Here is a 27,057-nt window from a genome sequence, read left to right as displayed (position 1 = left end):
GATAAAAATTCTCTGATATATAAGATTGTTATTGAATCTCTTATGAGTGGTATTAGAGGAAAAAATCAGAATAATAATTTAGCATCAATGCTAAAATTCCCCATACATCGAGTTGATTGAAGAAGTACTAGGTGTTATTATTAGAATTTTTTTTGAAGAAGGACCTATCATGGCTGAAGAGAATATGAATATCAAAGGTTATATACTGAGAATCACCACCATACCCTTACGTGGGGCATCAAATTTTATGATTTGGTCCACATCGGTTCGGAGGTTCCTTATAACAAAAGACCTACTTGGTCACCTTACCACCTGAGGACCACCTATTGATGAAGATGATATTTTTTACAAAAAATGGTTGAAAATTGATACTTTGGTGATTAGTTGGCTAATCAATAGCATGGAAGAAAAAGTCCCCAAAAATATTATTTATCTTGACACTGCTAAACAAATTTTGGAGACATGTGTTAAACTGTACTCTTGCCCGGATACTCTAGATAGACCATATGATATTCTCTAAAGAATGTTGAATACTAAACAATGAGAGAATATTCATGAGTACTTGTCCTACTTTAGAGGCTTTCTTCAAGAGTGGGAATTAGCTCAGCCTTCAACCACATATATTTCTATCCAAGACAAACAGAAGGAAGCTTTAATTACTACTATTTGTCTTGCAAATGTTAAACCCCATCTTGAGATTGCCAAGAGTCAACTTTTGATTGCTTTTGTTGTCCCCAAGTTTGATGATGTATGCACAACACTACTTTGCATTCCAAACACTTCTTCCTCCACTATTGACGTATCATCCACTATGTATTCCAATCATAGAGGATCATCATTTGACTGCGGCCGAGGCCGAGATAGAGGTTATAGAGGAGGTAGAGGAAGAGGTGGTAGGACTGATGCTGGCAGAGTAGATGGGAAAGAATGTATTCATTGTAAAAAATTTGGCCACACTATAGATAATTACAATTACAGGGCATGAACTTACTTTGGACAATATGGCCATTATAAAGAAATATGCTATAAAGCCAATGGATAGTCAGAATTCATATGGGCTAATCAAGCCTTTATAAGTGATACAAAAGAAGAACAACCCACAAAATCAGCAACACAAAAGATTTTTACTGATGAAGAGTATGAACTATTTTAGAAAATGAAGACAATGTTGGGTTCTTCTCCTAGTTACTCTGCAACTACTGCTGCCACTACCTCTTCAGGTATGCAATCTACCTCATCTTCATCCTGGATAATTGACTCTGGAGCCTCCGAGCATCTTACAGGTAACAAAAATTTATTACATTCTCTATCTCCGACTCTTTCACACAAATTTGTTACCATAGCTGACGGTTCTCAAACCAAAGTCCAAGTAAAAGGTTCCACTTCTGTCACACCATCACTTTCACTCACTGATATTCTTTTTGCTCCTACTTTCCCTTTGAATCTATTATCTATTAGTCAACTGACAAAATATTTTAATTGTTTTGTTACCTTCTCACCCTCTTCATGTGTCTTTCAGGATCTTATAACGAAATAGGTGATTGGTGGAGGCCATGAACAAGGGGGGCTTTAATACCTGGACGTGCCAAAATAAATATGGTTTCTACTACTAAAAATGAGACACGGTTATGGCACAATCAGTTGGGACATCCATCTGCATAGTCTCTTCATTATATCTTTCCTTCTCTTAAAGTAAGGTCAAAATTTCATTGTGAGGTTTGTCAATTGAGTAAACATCAAAGGAGTCCATACCCCTCCTCGTTCTGAAGTCAAAAGTGTTACTCCATTTTCGTTAATTCATACTGATGTTTGGGGACCCTTGAGTGTCTCCAATATTTCTCAAGCAAAATATTTTATTACCTTTATTGATAATTTCACTCACACAACTTGGTTGATTATATTTAAGGACTGTTCTGAGATACCATTCATTTTTAAGTCATTTCTTGCTATGGTGCTCACACAATTTGGTTAGAAAATAAAAATTCTCTAATTTGATAATGCCAAAGAATATGATTCCAAAGATATTTACTTTTTTTTGTCAAGAAAATGACATTATCCATCAAACATCATGCGCCTACACTCCTCAACAAAATGGTGTAGCCGAACAGAAAAATTGTCATATCCTTGAGGTAGCTCGTGGTCTATTATATGCCACGAAAGTTCCATACTTTTATTGGCCTCATACACTCCTTACGGATTGCTTTCTTATAAATCGTCTCCCATCTACCGTTCTTGGTAATCAATCTCCTTACTCTAGATTATTACCAAATGATGATCCATTTTCATTACCTTTAAAAATCTTCGGATGTCAATGTTTCGTTCATAATTCATTACCTCAACACAACAAACTTGATCCAAAATTTATCAAGTGTATCTTTTTGGGATACTCTCGCACACAAAAGGGTTATGTTTGTTATAGTTCTACTCTTCAATGTTTATTTGTGTCCATGGATATAACATTTTTTGAAGACACCTCATTTACTTCTGATAGTGCTTCTCCTGGTCTGTCCTCAGTACGAGGTTCTCCTCGACCGGTTGTGCCTCATGATACAGAGATTATTCAACCCCCAGAGCAAGTGGTCGACATCAAACCTGCCGAGTTAACAGATCCAATAGAGGTAAGTCCTTCATCACCAGTTATTTTGGGCCCTCAATATGATACTCGTCCTATTTCTATAAGGAAAGAACCTCGATCATGCACTAGACCTTCTACTTCTCATCCCATTTCAAATTTTGTGTCTCATCTTCACCTCTCACCTTTATGTTGCCAGTTTCTTTTTTCTATTTCCTCCATATCTATTCCACAGTCCTATCAGGAGGCTCTACAACATCCAAGGTATAAGGCAGCAATGGATGAAGAAATGAAGGACCTTAATGACAGTCATATATGGTCACTGGTTCCTCTTCCCACAGGTAAAAAACCCTTTGGTTGCAAGTGGGTTTATACTGTCAAACATAATCTTGATGGGTCAATTGCACGACTGAAGACTTGATTGGTTGCCAAAAGTTATACTCAATGCTATGGAATTGATTATGAAGAAACCTTCTCTCCAGTGGCAAAAATGAACTCAGTACGTATATTATTATCTCTAGCGACCAATTCATCTTGGTCGATATATCAACTTGATGTGAAAAATGCATTTCTTAATGGTGATATTAAAGAAGAAATTTACATGCAACAACCACCTTGGTTTGTGGTTGAGGAGAAGTTAGTATGCCACCTAAAAAAAATCTCTATGTGGTCTAAAGTAGTCCCCTCTGGCATGGTTTGAGAAATTTAGTCAAGCCATCATACGGGCCGGTTTTCACAGATGCTATGGAGATCACTCAGTATTTATTGAAAATACAGTGAGAGGTAAGGCGATTCTGACTGTATATATTGATGATATTATTTTAACTGGGAGTGATTCCGTGGGCATCCAGAAAACAAAGGAGAAAATATGTGTTGAATTCAAGACGAAAGATCTTGGACTACTAAAATATTTTTTGGGTATTGAAGTATTACAATTTAGACATGAGTTTATGCTATCCCAAAGGAAGTATGCCCTTGATCTACTAGAGGAGATAGGAATGATGGGATGCAAACCAGTAGACACTCCGATGGACTCAAATACAAAACTATGTGGAGGCACTGGAGAAGATGTAGAAATTGGGAAATATCAAAGACTAGTGGGGCGGCTTATTTACTTGTGTGTAACAAGGCCGGATATTTCATATGCAGTAAGTGTGGTAAGTTAATACATGCACAAGCCACAACTTATCATTGGAAAGCACTTAAAAGAATACTACGATATCTAAAAGGAGCCCCAAGAAGGGGGTTTCTCTATAAAAACTATGGTCACTTCAACATCGAAGGATTTTCAAATGCAGACTAGACCGGATCCCCGGATGACCAAAAATCTACTTCAGGATTTTGTACGATGGTTGGAGGGAATTTGGTTACATGGAAAAGCAAGAAACAAAATGTAGTAGCCCGGTATAGTGCAACAGCATAATATAGGGCCATGGCACACACTGTTAGTGAACTCATATGGATAAGATCTCTTCTCACTGAATTGGGATTCTACAAAGAAGCTCCAATAGATCTATAATGTGACAATCAAGCAACAATACACATTACATCGAATCAAGTCTTCCATGATAGAAAAAATTATATTGAAGTGGATTGCCATTTTATACGAGAAATGTTCCAAGCTGGTTTCTTATCTCTGAAGCATATATCATTACAAAGTCAAGTTGCTCTCACCAAGCGAGTCACTCACAAAATTAGGTATACCATATGCAGCAAACTGGGCATTTATGATGTCTTCTCACCCCCAGCTTGAGGGAGAGTGTTACAATGTGGGACCCACCATGGTGCTCAAGTTGGTGGGACCCACCATAAGGACATGGGATATGAAGAAGGGTCCTCACCCAAGAAAGCATGAGGTAAGGAATTAAGAAGCAGAAGATGAATTGAGTTAGAAGACTTGAAGATCAAGTGGAACCCACAAATATCTCACGAGTTGGCAACCTTATCAAGATGATCTGGAAGATCATGAGGGACCCACAAGGATAAGGCCACGAGCTGGCCTCCTCCCTTCATTCACATGAATGAAGAAAGAGTTCTAGTTCAACTCATATTAGTCTTCTAGTAGTTTAGTTTGAATAGACTTATCTTAGAGAGTTAGAGTTGGAATGTAATTAGGATTGAAAGGCAAATTGTATAAGGACTCTACCTCTTCCCCTATTATAAATAGAGGTGTTGTAATTTGGAATTCATTAAGTTACACATCTCAATCTTGAGTTACTCTCCCTCTCTCTCTTTGCTTGGCGCAACCTCTCATTTCTCTTTTATTTTTTCTTCTCTCTACCCGAGAGTTCTTCTTCCCTTTTCTTCTTTTTTCTTTCTTCTTTTTTCTTTCTTCTTTCTCTTGCTCGGAATTATAGAAAAAAAGATCCTAAATTCAACTGGCAGGAACTTCGAGAGGAATTCCAACAAAGGCAATGGTAGAGGGAAGTCAAGGAAGGGTAGAAGCAAGTCCAAATTTGGAAGGAATGTGGAATGCTGGAATTGTGGCAAGTTTGGTCACATAAAGAAGAACTATAGAGCACCAAAGAAGGATGAAAAGAAAAATGTTGCTGCAAATGTTGTGATTGAATAGGTACAAGATGTTTTACTCTTGTTAGTTGATAGCCCTATTGACTCTTGGGTGTTAGATTCAATAGCTTCTTTTTACACCACCGCACATCGTGAGATCAAGGAGAATTATATTGTCGGAGATCATGGGAAGGTTTATCTTGCTGATGGAGAACCTTTGGATATTATTGGTATTGGTAATGTCAATTTGAGGATGTCAAATGGGACAGTGTGGAAAATTCACAAGGTGAGACATGTACCAAAACTTATGTGTAATCTGATCTCAGTACGGTAACTTGATGATGACGGTCATAATGTGACTGTTAATGGTACTGCTTGAAAAGTCACAAAGGGATCCATGGTTGTTGCACGAGTAGTTAACTGGAACTCTTTAATTCACTTTCAGTTGCAGAGACACGATTTCAATTTCTGAAGTTGTTACTGATTCTAACTGGTGACATTATAGGCTAGATCACATAAGTGAGAAGGGAATGAAAGTTCTTCAATCCAAAGGGAAGCTACCAAGGTTGAAAACTATAAACAACAGTTTGTGTGGAGGCTGTATTTTTGGGAAGCAGAAAAGGGTTAGCTTTTCTAAGGCTAGAAAGATGCAAAAGACAAAAAAATTGGAGCTAGTTCACACAGATGTGTGGGGGCCTTCAACTATTACTTCTATTGGTGGTTCTAACTACTATGTGATATTTATTGATGATGCAAGAAGAAAAGTATGGGTTTATTCCCTGAAAAATAAATCCGATGTCTTTGATACCTTCAAGAAATGGAGAACAATGGTTGAGAATGAGACAAATTTTAAGGTGAAGTGGTTGCAGTCAGATAATGGGGGAGAATAAGTAGATGATTGTTATAATGTGGGACCCACCATGAGGACCTCAGCCAAGAAGAGTCACCACATGAGCTGGAATACATTGGAAGATTTGAGGATCAAGTGGGACCCACATGTACATGACGAGCTTGTATCTTTACAAACATGAGTTAGAAAGATTTGCATATCTTCCTTGATTTATATTCCTTAGATTGATGTATTATAAGGGAAAGTAGGAATCCTAATTGATTATGGAGTTTCCCTAATTATGTATTGGAAATAGTATAAATAGGGGGTCTTGGTTGAGGCCTCTCATTGATGTGAAAGAAATCTCCCTCTCCTCTCTTTAGTTTTTTTCTTCTTCTCCTCTCTCTACCTGAGACCCCTCTTTTCCTTTTATCTTTTTTCTTTATCTCTCCCCTTACCCGAGATATTATTCATGGGGTCCTAAATTCAATATGGTATCAGTGAAACCAATTTAGGATCCCCACATCAAAGGAATGCTCTAAGAAGATGTGATCACAGAAGGCTCTTCATGAAGCAAGATTGAAACTCATGAGATGAGTTTATTTCTGTTTATGATATTTTTGATTTATGCTACTGGTTTTAGGATATTAAAAGGATGGTTTAAAGATTTTTTTATGCATGTCTTCATGTTATGAGGTTGTGGAAATATTTGCATCTTGGATTAGAAGAAGTCATCAAGGTAGTTTTTTGTCGGTTTGAAAATTTTGTTGACCAAGACCAGTTTATGTTGAAATTTTTGCTTAAAGAGTTATAACTCTGTGGGAATGAAATTCCTTGATAAATAAGAATGGTATTGATCCTTTTATGAGTGATTATTTGAAAATTTTCAGAAATATGATCTTTTAGCTTTTATGCTAAAGCCTCTCTATTAACTGATTTGCTTAAAAAAAACCTATACTTGGGTTTTTTTACTAGTAGTTGATTAGAAAATTTTTTAAAGTGAATTGCCTATTATGGCTGAAGAATACATGGCTCACAAGAGTGATATCCTCAAGATTACTATTTTACCCTTGTGAGGGGTATAAAATTTTAAGAGTTGGGCCACTTCGGTTCGCCGATTTCTTATAACAAAAGACCTCCTTGGTCACCTCACCACTCGTGGACCACCTATTGATGAAGATGATATTTTTTATAACAAGTGGCTGAAGAATAATACTTTGGTGTTTAGTTGGCTTATTAACAGCATGGAAGAACATGTCTCCAATAATGTTATTCATCTTGACACGGCTAAACAAATTTGGGAGACATGTACTAAGCTATATTCTATCTCCGACAACTTACATAGGCCATACAATATTCTCCAAAGAATGATTAACACTAAAAAAGGAGACAATATCCATGAATATTTGGATCAGTTTAGAGGTCTTCTTCAAGAGTGGAAAATTGCCCAGCCTACCTCTACGGATGTCTCTGTCCAAAACAAACAAAAAGAAGCCTTAGTCACGGCCATATGCCTTGCTAACATCAAACCATATCTTGAAGTTGCTAAGAGTCAACTTCTCAGCTCTTTCACGGTTCCCACCTTTGATGATGTATGTGCCACACTTCTCCGTATTCCAGACACCTCTTCCTCTAAAACCGAAGTATCCTGCCCTATGTACTTTGGACATAGGGGATCATCATCTGACCAACGCCAGGCCGAGACAGAAATTATAGAGGAGACCAAGGAAGAGGTGGAAGGAATATCTTTACCAGAACAGATGGAAGGGAATCCACTTATTGTGGGAAATTTTGCCACTCAAGAGACCAATGCTTCCATTTGAAAGATTTCTCCTACTGTGGCATCCCAAGCCACCCAATACAAAGATGTTATAAACTCACTGGAAAACCAAACAAGAATGAGGCTAACCAAGCCTTTGTGAGTGAAACAAAAGAAGATCCGTCTACCATACTTCCAACAAAGAAAACATTGACTGATGAAGATTATGAGATGTCCAAAAAATGAGAACAATGATGGGTTCTACTCCAAGCACTTCCTCAACTACCGCTGCCACCTCTGATTCAGGTATGCTATCTGCCTCTTCTTCATCCTGGATAATTGACTCTGGAGCCTCCGAGCATCTTACAGGGAACAACATTTATTACACTCAGTTTCTCCGTGTCCTTCATATAAATATGTTACCATAGCTTACGGCTCCCAAACTAAAGTTCAAGGGAAATGATCCACTTTTGTTACACCATCACTTCCGCTCACTGATATCTTTTTTGTTCCTACCTACCCTTTAAATCTTTTATCAGTTAGTCAGCTCACCAAACATTTTAATTGCTCTATCACCTTCTCTCCCACTTCATGTGTATTTCAGGATCTTATAACGAAGCAAGTGATTGGTGAAGGTCATGAACAAGGGAGTCTCTACTACCTAGATGTGCCAAAAATAAATACCATTTCCACCAGTGAAACTGAAACCAGGTTATGGCACAACTGGTTAGGACATCCATCCCCACAATCTCTTCATCATTTTTTCCTATTTAGAAAACAAGATCAGAGTTTCAATGTGAAGTTTGTCAAATGAGTAAACATCAAAGGTCTACATACTCATCTCGATCAGAATTTAAAAGTGTCATTCCATTTACCTTAATTTATACTGATGTATGGGGACCCTTGAGCGTCTCGTACATTTGTCAAGTAAAATATTTTATCTTTATTGATGACTTCAATCGTATCACCTGGTTATTTCTATTTAAAGAGCATTCTGAAATACCGTTGATTTTTAAATCTTTTCATGCTATGGTACTCACTCAGTTTGGTCAAAAAATTAAAATTCTTCGATTAGATAATGCCAAAGAATACACCTCCAAAGACCTTGACACTTTTTGTAAAGAAAATGGCATTATTCATCAAACCTCATGCACCTACACCCCTCAACAAAATTGTGTATCTGAATGGAAGAACCGTCATATTCTTGAGGTATCATGCAGTTTACTATATGCCATGAAAGTTTCATACTTTTATTGGTCACATACAATCCTTACCGCATGTTTTCTCATAAACCAGTTACCATCTTCCATTCTTGGTAACAAATTCCCTTACTCTCTATTATTATCTCATGATGATTTTTTTACACTACCCTTAAGAGTCTTCGGGTGTCAATGTTTTGTCCATATTTCCTCCCCAAAACACAATAAACTTGATCCAAAATCTATCAAGTCTATCATTTTAGGATACTCTCTCACCCAAAAGGGTTATGTTTGCTATAATCCCACTCTTCAGCGTGTACTTGTGTCTAGGGATGTGACATTTTTTTAAGACTCCATATTATCCTGACAATGCTACTCCAGGTCTATCTTCAGTACTAGGTTCTCCTCGACCAGTTGTGCCCTGTGCTACAGCAATGACTCAACCCCTAGAAACACTGGCTGACACCACACCTGCTGAGTTTACAGATCCCATTGAGGCAAGTCCATCTTCTCTAGTTATCTTTTGCCCACAATATGATACTCGTCCTATTGCCCTTAGAAAAGAACCCGGATCATGGCCCATGCCATCTACTTCTCATCCCATAACAAATTTTGTGTCTCATCATCGTCTGTCCCCTGTATGTTGTGAATTTCTCTCGGCTATTTCCTCCATATTTGTACCCCAGTCCTATCAGGAGGCTCTCAAACATCCAGGGTGGAAGGCGGCAATGGATGAAGAAATGCATGCACTTGATGAAAATCAAACATGGACACTAGTACCACTTCCTTCTAATAAGAAACCCGTCGGTTGCAAATGGGTGTTTACTGTGAACACAATCCGGATGGATCCATGGCTCGCCTGAAAGCTTGCCTCATTGCTAATAGCTATACACAAAGTTATGGCATTGATTATGAGGAAACCTTCTCTCCAGTGGTAAAAATGAACTCGGTCTGGGTATTATTATCTTTGGCAGCTAATTCTTCTTGGTAGGTACACCAACTTGATGTAAAAAATGTTTTTTTCTGAATGGGGATATCAAAGAGGAAATTTATATGCAACAACCTCCTGGGTATGTTGTTGAGGGGGAGTCCGTATGTCGACAACAAAATGCCCTCTATGGTCTGAAATAGTCTCCTCATACATGGTTTAAAAAATTTAGCCAAGAACTCAAACTGACCGGATTACATAGATGCCCTGGAGATCACTCAATATTTATTAAAGACACACTGAAGAGCAAGGTAATTTTTGCAGTATATGTTGATTATATTATTATAACCGGTAATGATCCCAAGGGCATCCAGAAAACAAAAGAAAGGATATGTGCTGAATTCAAGACAAGGATTTCGGACTGCACAAATATTTTCTGGGTATTGAAGTATTGCAATCCAAACATTACATTATATTATCTCAAAAGAAGTATGTCATTGACCTACTGAAGGGGGCATAAATGATGGGATGCAAACCAACAGAAACTCCTATGGACCAAAATACAAAATTATGTCTAGGTACTAGAGAAGAAGTAGACATCAGAAAATATTAAAGATTGGTGGGAAGACTTATTTACCTCTATTTAACGAGGCCATATATCTCATATGCAGATAGTGTGGTAAGTCAATATATGCACAACCCACAACTCAGTCATTGACAAGTACTAGAAAGGATATTGTGATACCTGAAAGGAGCACCAGGAAGAGGACTTCTCTATAAAAATCATGGTCACTTCAACATCGAAGGATTCTCAGATGCTGGCTGGGCAGGATTCCTAGATGATAAAAAATCTACTTTTGGATATTGTACGATAGTTGGATGGAATTTGGTGACATGGATAAGCAAGAAACAGAATGTAGTGGCACAATCTAGTGCAGAAGCAGAATACACGGTCATGGCACACACGGTCACTGAACTCATATGGATCAGATCCCTTCTTATTGAACTGAGATTCTACAAAGAAGCTCCTATGGACTTATATTGTGATAATCAGGCCACAATACACATCACATCGAATCCAGTCTTCCATGAAAGAATAAAGCTTATTGAAATAGACTGTCAATTCAAATGGGAAAAATTCACTACAAGCATATATCTTCACAGAACTAGGTTGTAGACATTTTCACAAAACCAATCACTCATAAAATTTTGTCCACCAATTGCATCAAGTTGGGCATCTACAATTTTTTTTCACCCCCAGCTTGAGTGGGAGTGTTACAATGTGGAACCCACCATGGCGTGCAACTATGGTGGGATCCACCATGAGGATGTCAACCAAGAGGAGTCACCACATGATCTGGAATGAGTTGGAATACATTGGAAGATTTGAGGATCAAGTGGGACCACATGTACATGACGAGCTGGTATCTTTCCCAACATCAGTAGAAAAGATTTGCATATCTTCCTTGATTTATATGATTGATTTATATTCCTTAGATTGATGTATAATAAGGAAAAGTAGGAATCATAATTGATTAAGGAGTTTCCCTAATTATCTATTGGAAATAGTATAAATAGGGCGTCATGGTTGAGGCATTCAATCAAGCTCTCCTCTTCTCTCATTCACGTGAAATAAATCTCCCTCTCCTCTCTTTAGTTTTTTTCTTCTTCTCCTCTCTCTACCTTAGAGCCCTCTTTTCCTATTCTCTTTTTTCTTTCTCTCTCCCCTTGCTCGAGATATTATTCATGGGGTGCTAAATTCAAAAAACGATGATTTCAAATGGTACGGTGCTGATAATGGAATCAAGATGAAGAAGACCATTCCTGGAAAACCTCAACGCAATGGTGTGGCTGAGAGAATGAACAGAACTTTGAACAAGAATTCTAGGAGCATGAGATTACATGCAGAATTGCCAAAGATGTTCTGGTCTCAGGCTATTAGCACTGCTGCCTATTTGATCAACAATGGTCCCTCAACACTATTGGACTACAAAATACCAGAAGAGGTCTAGAGCGGCAAAGAGGTAAACTTTTCTTTCTTGAATTTTTTTGGTGAAAAAATATTCATATTAATTCTGTTACTAGAAGTAAACTCGATGCTAAATCAAAGATATGTTTCTTTGTTGGCTATGATGGTACTGAGTTTGGTTATCACTTTTGGGATGACTAAAGTCGTAAGGTTATTAGGAGCAAGGACGTGATCTTCATTGAAGGTGCCTTTTATAAAGAAAGGTTGAGAACAGAGTCTAAGAGCACAAGTGATGAAGCCAAGAAGTCTAAAGTGATTCAATTGAGAGATATTCCAGCTATTGAGATGGAGAATATTGCTAAGAAAAACAAGAAAAACATACCCCCTGAAGTAAATCAGAACATTCTAGTGACTAAGCTCAGGAGATGTGCCAGAACTAGCAAACCACCACAGAGGTACTCCCTTGCACTTAATTATAATTTGTTGACTGATAAAGGTGAACCAAAGAGTTATGAGGAAGTCGTGCAAGTTGATGAGTCAACCAAGTGGGAGTTGTCCATGCGGGATGAGATGGATTTATTTTTATCCAATCAGACTTGGCAGTTGACCGAGCTACCAAAAGGAAAGAAGGCCTTGCAGAATAAATGGGTGTAGTGAATAAAAAATGAACATGATGGCAGCAAGCGGTACAAGGCAAGACTAGCGGTAAAAGGCTTTCAACAAAAAGAAGGCACTGACTACATTGAGATTTTCTCTCCTGTAGTGAAATTGACTACTATTAAAACAATGGTTAGAGTAGTGGAAAATGAAGACTTGCACTTAGAGTAGTTGGATGTAAAGACAACCTTTCTTCATGGTGATTTGGAGGAAGAAATTTACAAATTACAGCCACAGGGTTTCAAAGCACAAGGAAAGAAGAAAATGGTGTACAAACTTCAAAAGAGCTTGTATGGTCTTAAAGAAGCTCTAAGACAGTGGTATAATAAGTTTGACACTTTTATGAGTAGTAATGGTTTCTTGAGGTGTCAGGCGGATCATTGTTGTTATGTGAAAAAGCTTGATGACTACTACATTATTCAACTACTATATGTTGATGACATGTTGATAACAAATGCTAGCAAACAGGAAATAGATAAGTTGAAAAGGGAGTTGTCTAAGAAGTTTGCAAGGAAGGATTTGGGTGCTACAAAACATATCCTTGGGATGATGATTACTAGGGACATTGATGTCTTAAAACTGTCACAAGAAGAATATGTGAAGAAAGTGCTGAGCAAGTTCAACATTAATGATGCAAAACCAATGAGTACTCCTTTAGCTAGTCACTTAGGCTTTCTAAGGATCAGTCATCTTCTATAGCGCAACAATGAGCCAACATGGCCAATGTGCTTTATGCTTATACTATTGGCAGTCTCATGTATGCCATGGAGTGTACTAGACCAGACATAACTCATGCAGTGGGAGTTGTGAGCAAATATATGAGTAATTCGGGTAAATAAAATTAGGAAGCAGTGAAGTGGATTCTCAAGTATTTGAGATACACTGCAGACTCAGCCTTATGTTTTAGAAAGTCAGACTTGGGATTACAGGGTTTTGTAGATACTGACATGGCTAGAGACATTGATGATAGGCAGAGTACCAGTGGATATGTATATACATTGGGTGGTACAACAGTTAGTTGGGTCTCTAAGTTGTACAAGATTCTTGATCTTTCCACTACTGAAGCAGAATATGTTGTCATGACCGAAGCCATCAAAGAGATTGTATGGTTGCAGTCTTTCTGGGAAGAATTAGGTCTCAAGCATGGGAAGAATGTGTTGTATTGTGACAATCAGAGTACTATTCATTTAGCAAAGAATCTTGTTTATCATGTCATAACAAAGCACGTACAGGTGCATTATCACTTCATCAAATCGGCTCAGGAGGATGGAGTCTTAGCACTTGAGAAGATTCAAGGGAGTCAGAATCCGATTGAAACTAAAATTGTGTGGACCTTCAATTGGACTTCCCTCTGAGGATTGAGAATTTTTTGCCATTGCAGAGGAAATATTGATGATGGATTAGTCTCGAATTGGGAGATTGTTAAGTTGTGGAGCCTAATTAATGCCTTACGCTGAGTTGGTCGCGGATCGACTATTGTTTCGTTAAGGGCAGTTTGGGAATTTTACTCTTGTATCACAGTTGCCCTAATTTTCTTTTTATAATTGAAGGGCGCGGCTATGAGGGTTTTATCATCTTAATTCGAGAAGCATCTCGAGTTGTAGCCGAGAGGTTTGAGAGAAACACCTATAAGTGTGCGATTTCTCTTATAAACTATTTCATCTTCATAGTGGATTACTACAACGGCAGAAGACAGGAAGTAGTCTCACCTTGAGGCTAACCTGTATAAATATTTTTGTCTTTATTTCATGCTTGCTTTTCCTTTCTTTTGAGATTATTATTATTGTTTTCGTTAGTTTGGAATTAGGGCGTTTAATTCCTAACAACCAGTAGGATGGCCAATATTGTTGTTAACTCAAGGGCTGATAATCTACCATTCACTCAGGAGATCACTACCATCCTCATGCACAATGGTGTAGACCTCTCGAACGAGGTATTTGTGGACATGAAGAAGAAGATACCAATTGGAGAAATCAATGTTAGGCTTACCAAATGGCAAGGATAATGGATATAGAAAGAAAAGATATCAAAGGTTTCTGCCCAACAACCTACCACTTCCGGGGATGAGCTAAGTCAATAACCTCCAACGGATCAGTTCAAATTTGCGAAGAGGAGAAGAACGGAAGAAGGTGGCTTGTTGTCCATTGATTAGCTCTCTGCACTAGACGATGTGTTGGATGATGTTCGGGCTACTTAGGTAGCAGTTTTATCTACTTGGGATGAATTGAAGGCATGATAGTAGAGGATCGAGCATATCCTTGACACCATCCTTAGTCGACTCCTGCCTCCAAATTAGATTGACCTAGGATACATCTTTTTTTTTTTTTTGACTCCCTATGTACATGCTTTTAATCATGTACGTGTGTATTGACTTTTATACTTGTACACCATTTTGTAAACAATTGAAAACATATTTATGACATAGCCTTTGAGCCACTTTTTTTTTCTATTCTATGCATTTCATTTAAAATTTTTTTTACTATGACAAAAAGGGGAGAAAAAAGGGAACTTGGATCAAACAACCTAGGAATTCACAAAATTATGCTTAAAAGGATTAAAACAACCTATGCAAAGATTACGGGGGAGCTTATGATAAATTTGCATCATTACTTAACTCCAACCCTTAGGGAAACGTTTTTTTTTCAAGTTAGGTTTTGTCATCATAAAAATATGGGGAGATTTTTTACCGTAGGTTGACTTCCACATTGCTTTTGATGATACTTAATTGAAGTAATAACTTAAAAATCTAAGTATTTTAGATACTTCGCCTTCAAGAGCAACTCAAGATCTAAAGTGTAATTCAAGAACTCAAGCACAATTGAAGAACATCTCTTGGAGAAGCACCCACAAGGAAGAAGACAACAACAATACTCAGAGTTCAAGCGTTATAGGAAAACATCTAAACGCAGTCTATTTTTGTAAGAGAGCTTTCTAAAACTCCTATTCCTTTAGTACCTTTGTGAAATCGGAGCTATAGGGTATACATTGCATATAAGCATGTTCAAGATCATCATAAACATCATATAGAAACATGCTAGAGCACTAAGAGAAAATTTCTCATGCTTTAAAAAGTCAATACTTTTAATCAGGCATTGGAATGATTGATCAACCACTGCTAATGATTGACTAACCAGAACTATGCAGGCCAGGAATATAAAGCATGAATGATCAACAATAGTCGATTGATCATACTTGTATTGCACAACCAAAGAGAAGCGATCAGCCACTGGCAATGATCGATCATCCCACCATATTGATTAATCATTACTATCCAGGCAAACAAAATTTTCATGGAATGATCGATCATCCCTTTTGATCGATTGATCATACTTGTATTGCACAACCAAAGAGAAGCGATCAGCCACTGGCAATGATCAATCAATTTAACTTTCTAGACCAATAGAAACATATTGATCAATCAGTCCATCTACCAATAAGTCAATATCCAGTAGAAAAATAGCCATTATGATCGATTGATCAATCAACGATCTAATTTTTAAAAATGGAAAAATAATGGCTATTTTGAGTTGGGGGAACTATATATATCCCACAAAACCATGAGTAAAGGAGTGAATGGGCACTTATTGGTATATCTTCAAGCCACAATCCTTTATCTTACAAATTTCATCAAAAGTGGTTTAGAGAGAAAGGGAGAGAGTCATACATTTTGGAAAACTTCATTCTCTTTTAATCATCCTTGCATTCCTCATAGTACAAGCTCCATGATTATTTCACAATGTGCTGCAAAGGAGGAGGCAACTTGAATCTCTCAAGGAGAAGCATCTCTCTAAGTAAGGGTATAATGTTTTCCTTTCTTTTTATGTATTTGTGAAAGTTTCATCTAGAATCCTCTAATCTAGATAGAAAGGCCTAGTTAGAGCTAGAATCTAGTAGCAATCTCTTGGGGAAATTGGCTTGTGTAAAATCGTGCATTGAGATATACATGGCTAAAGAGATCCGAAATCTCTTTTGTAATTTTTTAGCTATTAGAGCTTAATAGTGGAATTTTCCCAAGTACGGGTTCTTGGCAGTGACTACCACTAGGGGAACATCGATAACAAAAAAATTATTTATGCTTGTGGTATGTGCATGTTGTTCTTTACCTTGAATAACTTTTATGCATGATTTTTTAGTTACACACACTAGTCATTTTTAATTTAAATATCTCAATTCACCCGCCTCTTGAGAAGCCACTTGGGCCGGGTTAAATTTGTGGTGCCTTATCCAAGAACTTAAGTTGAAGAAGATTCTTCTTGGGTGGTTGAATGGATCTTGATGCCTTTTCCTCCTAACATGACTTCATCCAAAGATTGACTTCATTTAGTTTGGCAATCATGTTGGAGCCCCCAACGCCCAAGAGCTTAAAATTGAGCTAGAAATCCTGCAATCTTCAGCACTAGGGCCTACAAGGGCTACTACTTCTTGTTCTTTTTCCATGCTTCTAGTGTTTACCATGGCTCAAAAAGGTCCCATAGAAGACCTTCTCTGATACAACTTGATAGAAACCTTCTTACGGAGGGTTATCTTATTTAATTAAGTGTATGGAAGAAGTGTATTTGGAGGTTAGGTGGCTGGAAAGAAATAGGTAAGGATAATTGTAGATAAGAAGATGAAGTATGAAGAGAGAAAGGGAGAGATTGAGGGAGAGAGGATGGTCACATGGGTGGAATAGAGAGAAGAGATAGAGGTTAGGAGGGTTAAAAATTTAGAAAATTAAAGAAAATGGAATAAGGGGAAGAAGAGAAGAACCTTTAGGGTAAGCAGAGGAGAAAAGAAGAAGAGAAGTGAGAATAAAATATAATTAGAGTTAGGGGATGAGTGAGATGAGAGAGGGAGCGAGGAGCACATTTTTTTAGAAGAGGGAGAGATAAAAACATAAATTTAGATAAAGCTTTAGGCATAATTTTGACCTAACCTATCCTCTTCTATTTATAGAATTCAATTACATGCAAAATAGAAAATCCTAGTTCAACTATGACATAAACAACAAGCAGTCTAGGACTCTAAAACTCTAGGGTTTTCTAACTTAAGAAATTATATAAAAAAAAAGGAAACTAAGACTCCTAATTATGAAAGCTACGTTTTGACTTTGATTTTTAAAAAATAAAAAGACCAAACCGCCCCTAAAGTGGCGCCCCATTGCATCCTCCAAATTTATGCCCCATTTGCAATTATTCTTTCTATTCTACCCTCATTTAATACAAAAAAAATTACCCTAACGAACTCTCTTGTTCCCTGATAGATGCCATATTCTGACATGAGAACTAGGTTAATTATAATAGAATAACTTTTATAATTGTGTTATAGGTGGTTATTTATCGGTTTTCAAATGAAATGTGCATTTATTGAATTTGGCATTAATTACTGTCGATATTGCATATTTTTCTCTCTTGAATTATATTTCATTGTTTTTAAGGTTTATTTCTTCCTGAAATGCTTTTTATAGATTTAATTATGGAATTTTAGGAGAATTTTGGTGGAGAAGGAGATATTTACCAAAATACCCTTAGTGAAATGGAGGTGATTTTTAGGTCAAATCGTTTTAAATAAATAGGATGGTATTAAAAGAGAAGGGGTGTCGAATGAGGAGGGGGAGACCCGGGAGGGAAAACCCGAGAGGGGAGACCCGAGAGGGGGTCGAAGGGAGCGTGAAGAGAAAACTGAAACGGAGACCAAAACAGAGGTTTTTGACCGGAAACAGGGGAGGACTCGAGAGGTGTTCCCCACCGTCGTTCGCCGGGCCAATACCTTCCACTGTGCCACCGTCGTCCACCGCCGTCCACTGCCGTCCAGCAACTGAGAACAAACCCGAGGAGAGCTCGAGAGAGTCTCCGTCGAGGTGAGTTCGACAGTCATCGCTCGCCAGACCAAGAAGTGATCCGAGATGGCTTCTCCGGTGCAACTTCCGATTTCCGACCATCCTCCGGCATCGATTACGTATTTCCGACCATCCTCCGGCGTCGGTTACGTATTTCCGACCATTCCCGGAGCTATTCCGACTCCAACCGAGACTCGAGAGAGCCGGTTAGAGAACGTCAGCTCTGTTTCGTTCTTCGCCGGACGTTCCCTCCATCCGTCGGCTTCCAACCTTCGTCGCCGGCGTCGTCTCTACCTCCGGCCACTCACTCTTGCCAACCCGTAGCCATTGATTTCGGGAAATTGCAGCACCCGTGAGAACGAGTTGCTGCCCGAGCGAGAGGAAGGAGAAGGGGAGTAATTCGCCATTATTGAATTTAGTTTTTATATGGTTTGAACTTAGGTTTTGAATGTTAATTGAATCTGATTTGATAATTAAGGTTTATTTAAGATTTGTTTTCTTGATATTTGATTAAATTAGCTAATTAGGGTAAGATTATAATTGAGGTTGGATTTTGGTATTTTAATCCGATTTCTGTCTTTAACTCTAGGCGCCCGAGAGGGGCTAGATGCAAGGATTGAGAATTCGGATTCGTGGTTATGTGGCGCTCGAGAGGCACGAATCACGGTAAAATCCAGAGTTGATAATTTTAACATCATCACAATAGAAAATTGATTCTCTGCATTCTATTGAAATCCGATCTTTGTCATTAACTCTAGGCGCCCGAGAGGGGCTAGACGCAAGGATTGAGAATCCGGATTCGTTGTTACGTGGCGCTCGAGAGAGGCACGAATCACGGTAAAATCCAGAGTTGATAATTTTAGCATCATCACAATAGGAAATTAATTCTCTACATTCTATTGTAATCCAATCTTTGTCATTAACTCTAGGCGCCCGAGAGGGGCTAGACGCAAGGATTGAGAATCCGGATTCGTGGTTATGTGGCACTCGAGAGAGGCACGAATCACGATAAAATCCAGAGTTGACGTTTCCTGTTGTGCAAGTAGTTAATTAAATTATTGCTTGATAATTTAGGATATAATTAAAGTTTAGTTCATATTAATTCATCATATTTGGTTAGGCTAGTTGACTGAAGAATACACAAAATTCAATCCTCCCTGTGGATATGACCCTCGCTTACTGCTAGATTACATGAACGATTCGTAGGTTTGCGAGGTATAAAAGTCGATGTAACTAAAATTATACATCATTCCCCTTCTATGACAATATTGTGGATTACATTAGCTTTCGACTTTTCAAAACATGAAAATCATAAATTTTCTTTCTTAAAAAAATTATAAACCCTCTTCAAGATAATTATCCAATTCTGATTTTGTTGACTTTAAAATTTCCGCATGTTTTACTAATTAATTAAAAAAACCTGAACTTGATGAGAAACAAGACTTAAACTTATAGAAGCACTTGAACATCCAACACTCATAGTGGATACCTCACTACTATTTGCCACATTAGACATGTCAATATTTCACTAGCTAGGGTTATGAAAGTCATTTCCTTCATTAGTATTAGTTTTGTCTATTTTTTTTAGTTGGATATCTTGATATGGTATGTTATCCAAGGGGAGATCAAGGAAGAAAATTTCGATTTATGAAGTTTCTACTATGATAGAGCCAAGGATTATTGACATGTACTCAATAATTGCTTGAGAGAGGTTAAAAGAAGAATGTAAGTGTTGATGAAGTTAAATTTGAGAACCATCTCTAGGTGCAACCTCAAGAATAAGTTAACCAAGACCATAAAAATACCACAAAGTACTCGATTACAATTTTTGAATACCAATTTTGTGTTTTTTTATTTCTCATATGTAGAAGGGGGAATGGTGAGAAATATTTTGTGATAAGTTGAAGTTACATACTCCAACTCGAGGAGCAGCGTTAGAAGTAACAATCTAGGATCTTGAATATGATGTCCATACTACAGTTAAAAGAGGACTACATAAATAAACACAATCCAAGCTATTCATCAATTACTGCCAAAACACTTTGAAGTTCAAAACATGGTTTTTAAGTGGAAATACGAAGACTCTAAAGCCTCCAGAGTGTTGTCAAGAAATTTACAGGACATAACCATGAGAGACCTCGAAAAAAGTTACAGGGTAGGGACACGTTCAATCGATCCTCCAATCACAGTGAGTAGATTGTTTCCAAAAGGATCACTCAAATGTTTTGCAAGGTTTTCCACGGGACCCTCGCCTGTAACATAAGCTTGAAAGAAGAAGCCAAGCATGGCAAACATGGCCAATCGTCCATTTTTTATCTCCTTGACCTTCAATATTGCAGCTTGATCAGGGTCATTAGCCAATCCCAATGGATCAAAGGGACCACCAGGGTGAAGCTTATCCTCCAAGTCCTGGATATTGTGTAACAAGTACTTAATCAGTGGTGGTAGTAGTATCACAATGCCAAGAATAACTAAAGACTTATTTGTTTACCAGGCCATTGGTGATTCTGTAGTATTCTGCTCCTCCAACAAGAACAATTTCAGCAATAACAGCAAGCACAAGATTAATTGGGATATTTGCTCCAAAGTAGTTCAATGTGTTGCCATCAAGGAGAAGGGCTCCAGTCTGGATCATTGCACATTCAAAAGATAAAACCGAGAACCATAGAACTGGCAATCTGAGAGGTCTAGTCCACGATTCAAAATGCCAATAGAAAACCAAAAGAAATTTTCTTTAACCAAAATTTTCAAAGTGTTTCAACCAATTTTAAATGACTTGAAAATAATCATTCTAATTACTATGGTCCCAAACAATATTGAAGGGATATCAAACGGAATTTCCAACAATAAGAAACAGTAGAAAAAGTAAACTTAGAAGTGACAAATGCATGAAAATAAATAAGTAAAAAAAAATTCTAATAAAGAAATTTGTTTTCCTATAAAGGCAAAGAAAGTGCTCCCACTACAAGCAAGGTTCACACACCTTGAACCAGACAGCTTCAGGCCCGCAAGCAGCTCCAAATTTGTTGAAGGCCTCTGGTATGATGAACCCAGCGGCACCGAGCATCGCCCACCTTGCGTGGATCAGCTCATATGCCTGGTACCTGTGAACGTGCGACTACATTAATGCCGACACTGGATTCAGAGCACACAAAAACCAACATTTCGAGGTTCCTCTGAAATCTCAAACCATAAGAATGAAACCTTACTTGCTGAAATTCTCTGGCCTTTTGCTGAGCCCAAAGGGATCGTAACCGTAGCTGCAGAGGGAAATCCAGAGAGAAGTAATCAACTAACTGCTGTGTTCTACATATGAAGATAACTAATCCATTTGAAAGATCTGTCGAGGCAGATCTGCTTCCATGTATAATAAAGGAAAAATTCTGAAACCTTAGATCAACGATGAGGGCGCTCGGCCTTTCAAAGAGACTGGTGTCAGTTCTCAAACTTAGGGTTAATCATGCAAGGAGAAATTTAAGAAACTAAAGCGGAATCTTACTCTCCAGGCACTTCTCCCGTGAGGTATTCCGGGACGTCCTCTCTGTCCAAGAGCCCCTCAGGCAAGAAAATTCTCCTGTCAGGACCTGAAATTCACCAAACAAAGCCGAGAAGTTCCATAGTAAAATCTTGCAATATTTTCAAGTGAAAAAGTATTTCAAAAAGAAAAACATGGCCGTAGAGATCAAGTAACTCAGGCAGTGCCACAGTGCCAGAGCTATGCTCAAACCAGATTGCGGAAGTGAGTACAGAAAAAGAGTATAGTAACATACCATACCACTTGGCGAGCTCATCGTTCACCGGGGAGACGGTCTTAGCCTTCGGTGCAGCGAACTTCTTCTTGGAGAAGAGCGCGACAGTCTTGAGAGTGGAGGTGCTCAACGCAGAAGGAGCTGACCTAGCCGGACCTGTAAAGTTCAGGGGGTTGCCCAGCATCTCAGAGACACCCAAAGAGGCCGGGGCCTTCGCCGCCGCGATGGAAGCCATTGATTTGCCAACCAAGGACAGAAACCAAGAACTTTTCTTACTGTGAAGCAAGAAGAGATGGGAAGACCGACAGTGTGGCAGGCATTTGAGAGTGGAGACTAAATGCTTGAGCTGGTGGCTGTGGAGGGAACAACTGCGATGTTGAATAGAACGCTGTGATTGGTGGATTGCACGATGCGTTATCGGTAGGGAGAGACCGATTGGATTTTTTCAGGTGACATGGAAGATTACGTAGCTGACTTGGGTCACTCTAGGCCTTAAATTCATGCGGGTTTGGATAGAATGGAAAACTCTGTATCGCTTTTACTTTTCGGTTTTTGGGAGATACTAACGCAGTCTCTCAGCTTTTTACGATATCCCCCCCGTTGGGTGTTCCATTCTTAAAAACGTATAACATAACGTTACAAATACAATATACAGTTTGATATTGCAGGATGTTATAATCCCACCAATACGGACTTATTACATGATATTACATAATACATAACATCCAATCACTATTGAATTTTTACCTGTCAGATATATTACACAAAAATATACACCCACCCCAAACTATAAGTAGGGTATGATATCACTAATACCCAAAAACAAAGTTGATTTAGGACACCCGATATGATTGTATAATATACGGCAAGCTGATTTACTTCGCATATGATCCATTAGGGATTGTTAGTGCCTCTGGTCGGAAATATTTTTTTTAGTTTTTTATAAATATTTAATTTAAAAACTTATTAATGCCCTTAGAAAATTACCTATAATTGTTAATATTTACTAGTATTGTTTTATAGGATATAATAAAAAAAACCATGTTTCATGTTTCGCTAAATCACTAGAACATAGATTTAGGCAATACAAGATTCATGTTTCGACCTTGGTTGTTTGGAATTTTATAAACTAATTTTTTTATAATTTAATATATAATTTCCAATTTAAAATATTTTTTAATAACATTATATGTTTAAAATTAATTGGGAGGAAAGGGCATTAATAGCCCAACTTGTTAGCCCAAGGTAGCATGCTTGTCAACAATATGGAAATATAGTTTTTTTCTATATTGAGTATTTTATTTGTATCTCCTTCTACATGAAATTTCAAGTTTAAGTATATTAAGTAGTAGTATGTCAAAAACTGATTCTTTGGATGTTACAACATAGTGGTGGAAATAAGAGAACAGAGTGAAAAAGAAAAGAAACATTGATCAGGATTAATATATTATCAAATAAATAAATTATGCTTTAGGTTATTCCTTGTGTTAAATTGAATAGGCTAAGAAAGAAGAAGTTTTGCTCAAACCTATTCACCTGTATATATTTATTAGAATGTTATCTGAATAAAAATTTGTTGAGTAAACATGTTTACATTTATATAGGTTAAAATTTTACAATATCTTGAGATTTAAAATTTCCACAAAAATAAAAATTTATTGTTAGTGTTGTTAATTGGAATGGGTAAATAGTTAGTTATAAGTGCAACGGTGGGCATCTCGAATTTTTGAGACATCTATGTATAAAAGGTTTCGCCCTAGCATGTACACAGTGACATACCTCAAAATTTTAAACTTTCAAAAATTCATAAAAATAAAATCACTTAATTTCTGACCTACTTTCACAAAGGCATAACCCTCACTAGCCATCAACTTGTGGGGGTTGACATTCGTGCACATGAATGGCAATATGTTTTTCATAAGTAGGATTAACACTCCTGCAATGTGTGTGTGTGTGTGTGTGTGTCTGTGCAGGGGGGGGGGGGGGGGGGGGGGCTCCGAATTTCATCCCAAAATGACTAGTCAACTAATAAACGTAAGATCTTTGTACTAATTAATCTATGCGAGACTATTTTTTAACACTCCCCTCATTTGTATGCCCTCATTTACTGTTCTTACACATGGACAATTTGGGTGGAAGCCCAAGTATGAGCACCTACTTTGATAATGCAAAGTAAGGTCCAGAGCCCAACCCAAAATGACTAGCCAAATTAGGAAGTCTCTTTCTCAACTAATAAATTTAAGATATTTCTACTCACTAATCCATGTTTGACTATTCTTTAACACAAAGAATAGTCCTACATGAGTACAAAGATCTTGGTTTTATAAGTTGGGAATGTTAAAGTGTGGGACCAACCATGAGGACGTGGGACTCCAAGTAGAGTCCTCACCCAAGCAAGCACGAGGTGAGGAATTAAGAAGCACAAGTTGAATTGAGTTAGAAGACTTGAAGATCAAGTGGGACCCACAATATCTCACGAGCCAGCAACCATATTAAGATGAGTTGGAAGATCATGAGGGACCCATAAGGATAAGACCACGAGCTGGCCTCCTCCCTTAATCCATGTGAATGAATAAAGAGTTCTAGTTCAACTCATATTAGTCTTCTAGTAGACTAGTTTGAATAGACTTATCTTAGAGTGTTAGAGTTGGAATGTAATTAGGATTGAAAGGTAAATTGTATAAGGACTCTACCTCTTCCTCTAGTATAAATAGAGGCGTTGTAATTTGGAATTCATCAAGTTACACATCTCAATCTCGAGTTACTCTCTCTCTCTCTCTCTTTGCTTGGCGCAACCTCTCCTTTCTCTGTTATTTTTTCTTCTCCTACCAAGAGCTCTTCTTCCCTTTTCTTCTTTTTTCTTTCTTCTTTCTCTTGCTCGGAATTATGGAAAAGGGATCATAAATTCAACATGGTTTCAGAGCATTATATTTAGGATCCCTCGTCAAAGGAATGTTCTAAAGAAGTGATGATCAACACCACTCAAAGAAGGCTCTTTTATGAAGGAAGAACACAAGCCGAGAGATAAGTGTTCAATTTTTTTTTCTTTTCATGTTACTGGTTTTTGAATTTAGAAGATGATTTAAGGATGAGTATGTGAATGCTTTCATCTTATTATATTATGGATATGCATGTCTCTCTATCTAGAAGGAGCTATCAAAATAATTTTGTCGGTTTCGAAATTCTGTTTACCGAGACCAATCCATGAAAAGATTGTAGGAATTTTTTGCTATTCAGTAAAGGGAACAAGGATTCGGTATAAAAATGAAAGGCATTTTCCACAAAATAAACGTCCTATATCCTATAAAAAAATCAATATTGATAGATATATATATCTAGCTATATATACAAGATTTTTATTGAGTCTCTTATGAGTGGTATTAGAGGAAAAAAATCAGAATAATAATTTAACATCAATGCTAAAATTCTCCATACATCGAGTTGATTGAAGAAGTACTACTTGGTGTAATTATTAGAAGTTTTTTTTTTTTTTTAAGAATGGCCTATCATGGCTGAAGAGAATATGAATATCAAAGGTGATATACTGAGAATCACCACTATACCTTTACGTGGGGTATCAAATTTTATGAGTTGGTCCACATCGGTTTGAAGGTTCCTTATAACAAAAGATCTACTTGGTCACCTCACCACCCGATGACCACCTATTGATGAAGATGATATTTTTTATAACAAATGGTTGAAAAATGATACTTTGGTGATTAATAGGCTAATCAATAGCATGGAAGAACATGTCTCCAACAATATTATTCATCTTGACACTGCTAAACAAATTTGGGAGACATGTGCTAAACTGTACTCTTGCCTGGATACTCTAGATAGACCATATGAGATTCTCAAAAGAATGTTGAATACTAAACAAGGAGAGAATATTCATGAGTACTTGGGAGGCTTCAGAGGCTTTCTTCAAGAGTGGAAGTTAGCTCAGCCTTCAACCATAGATATTTCTATCCAAGACAAACAGAAGGAAGCCTTAATTACTACTATTTGTCTTGCAAATGTTAAACCCCATCTTGAGATGGCCAAGAGTCAACTTTTGAGTGCTTCTGCTTTCCCCAAGTTTGATGATGTATGCACAACACTACTTCGTATTCCAGACACTTCTTCCTCCATTACTGACATATCATCCGCTATGTATTTCGATCATAGAGGATCATCATTTGACTGCGGCCGAGGCCGAGGTAGAGGTTATAGAGGAGGTAGAGGAAGAAGTGGAAGGACTGGTGCTGGCAGAGCATATTGGAAAGAATGTACTCATTGTAAAAAAATTGGCCACACTATAGATAATTGCTATTACAAGGCATGCACTTACTGTGGACAATATGACCATTATAAAGAAATATGTTATAAAGCCAATGGACAATCAGAATTGACAAGGGATAATCAAGCCTTTATAAGTGATACAAATGAAGAACAACCCACAAAATCAGCAGCATAGAAATATTTTATTGATAAAGAGTATGAGCTATTTCAAAAAATGAAGACAATGTTGGGTTCTTCTCCTAGTTCCTCCGCAACTACTGCTGCCACTACCGCTTCAGGTATGCTATCTGCCTCATCTTCATCCTGGATAATTGACTCAGGAGCCTCGGAGCATCTTACAGGTAACAAAAATTTATTACATTCTCTATCTCCAAGTCTTTAACACAAATTTGTTACCATAGCTGACGGTTCTCAAACCAAATTCCAAGGGAAAGGTTCCACTTCTGTCAACCCATCACTTCCGCTCACTAATATTCTTTTTGTTCCTACTTTTCCTTTGAATCTATTATCTGTTAGTCAGCTGACAAAATATATTAATTGCTCTGTTACCTTCTCACCCACTTCATGTGTCTTTCAGGATCTTATAACGAAGCAGGTGATTGGTGGAGGCCATGAACAAGGGGGCTTTACTACTTGGATGTGCCAAAAATAAATATGGTTTCTATTACTGAAAATGAGACACGGTTATGGCACAATCGATTGGGACATCCATCTGCACAGTCTCTTCATTATATGTTTCCTTCTCTTAAAGTAAGGTCAATATTTCATTGTGAGGTTTGTCAATTGAA

At 37.6% G+C, this 27,057-nt stretch overlaps 1 protein-coding gene across 1 annotated transcript; it reads right to left on the bottom strand.

The window, feature by feature from the left end:
* Nucleotides 1–20,235: 20,235 nt before the first annotated feature.
* LOC137950670 (chlorophyll a-b binding protein CP26, chloroplastic) lies at nucleotides 20,236–22,324 on the bottom strand. Its single transcript, XM_068797258.1, has 6 exons — nucleotides 22,010–22,324; nucleotides 21,739–21,823; nucleotides 21,449–21,499; nucleotides 21,223–21,343; nucleotides 20,731–20,865; nucleotides 20,236–20,648 (listed from the first exon to the last, which is right to left on the bottom strand). The coding sequence occupies exons 1-6, from the start codon at nucleotides 22,221–22,223 to the stop codon at nucleotides 20,388–20,390; spliced, it is 867 nt and encodes a 288-aa protein (XP_068653359.1). The 5' UTR covers nucleotides 22,224–22,324; the 3' UTR covers nucleotides 20,236–20,387.
* Between the last annotated feature and the right edge of the window lie 4,733 nt (nucleotides 22,325–27,057).

This window comes from Aristolochia californica, unplaced genomic scaffold (genome assembly GCF_029961685.1).
Source record: "Aristolochia californica isolate CCGP_79_NKW_82.1479 unplaced genomic scaffold, dmAriCali1.0.hap1 SCAF_14, whole genome shotgun sequence".
In the NCBI taxonomy this organism is placed as follows: Eukaryota; Viridiplantae; Streptophyta; class Magnoliopsida; order Piperales; family Aristolochiaceae; genus Aristolochia; species Aristolochia californica.
The sequence above is the reverse complement of the archived record's forward strand: the minus strand, read 5'-3'. Positions and strand labels throughout refer to the sequence as shown.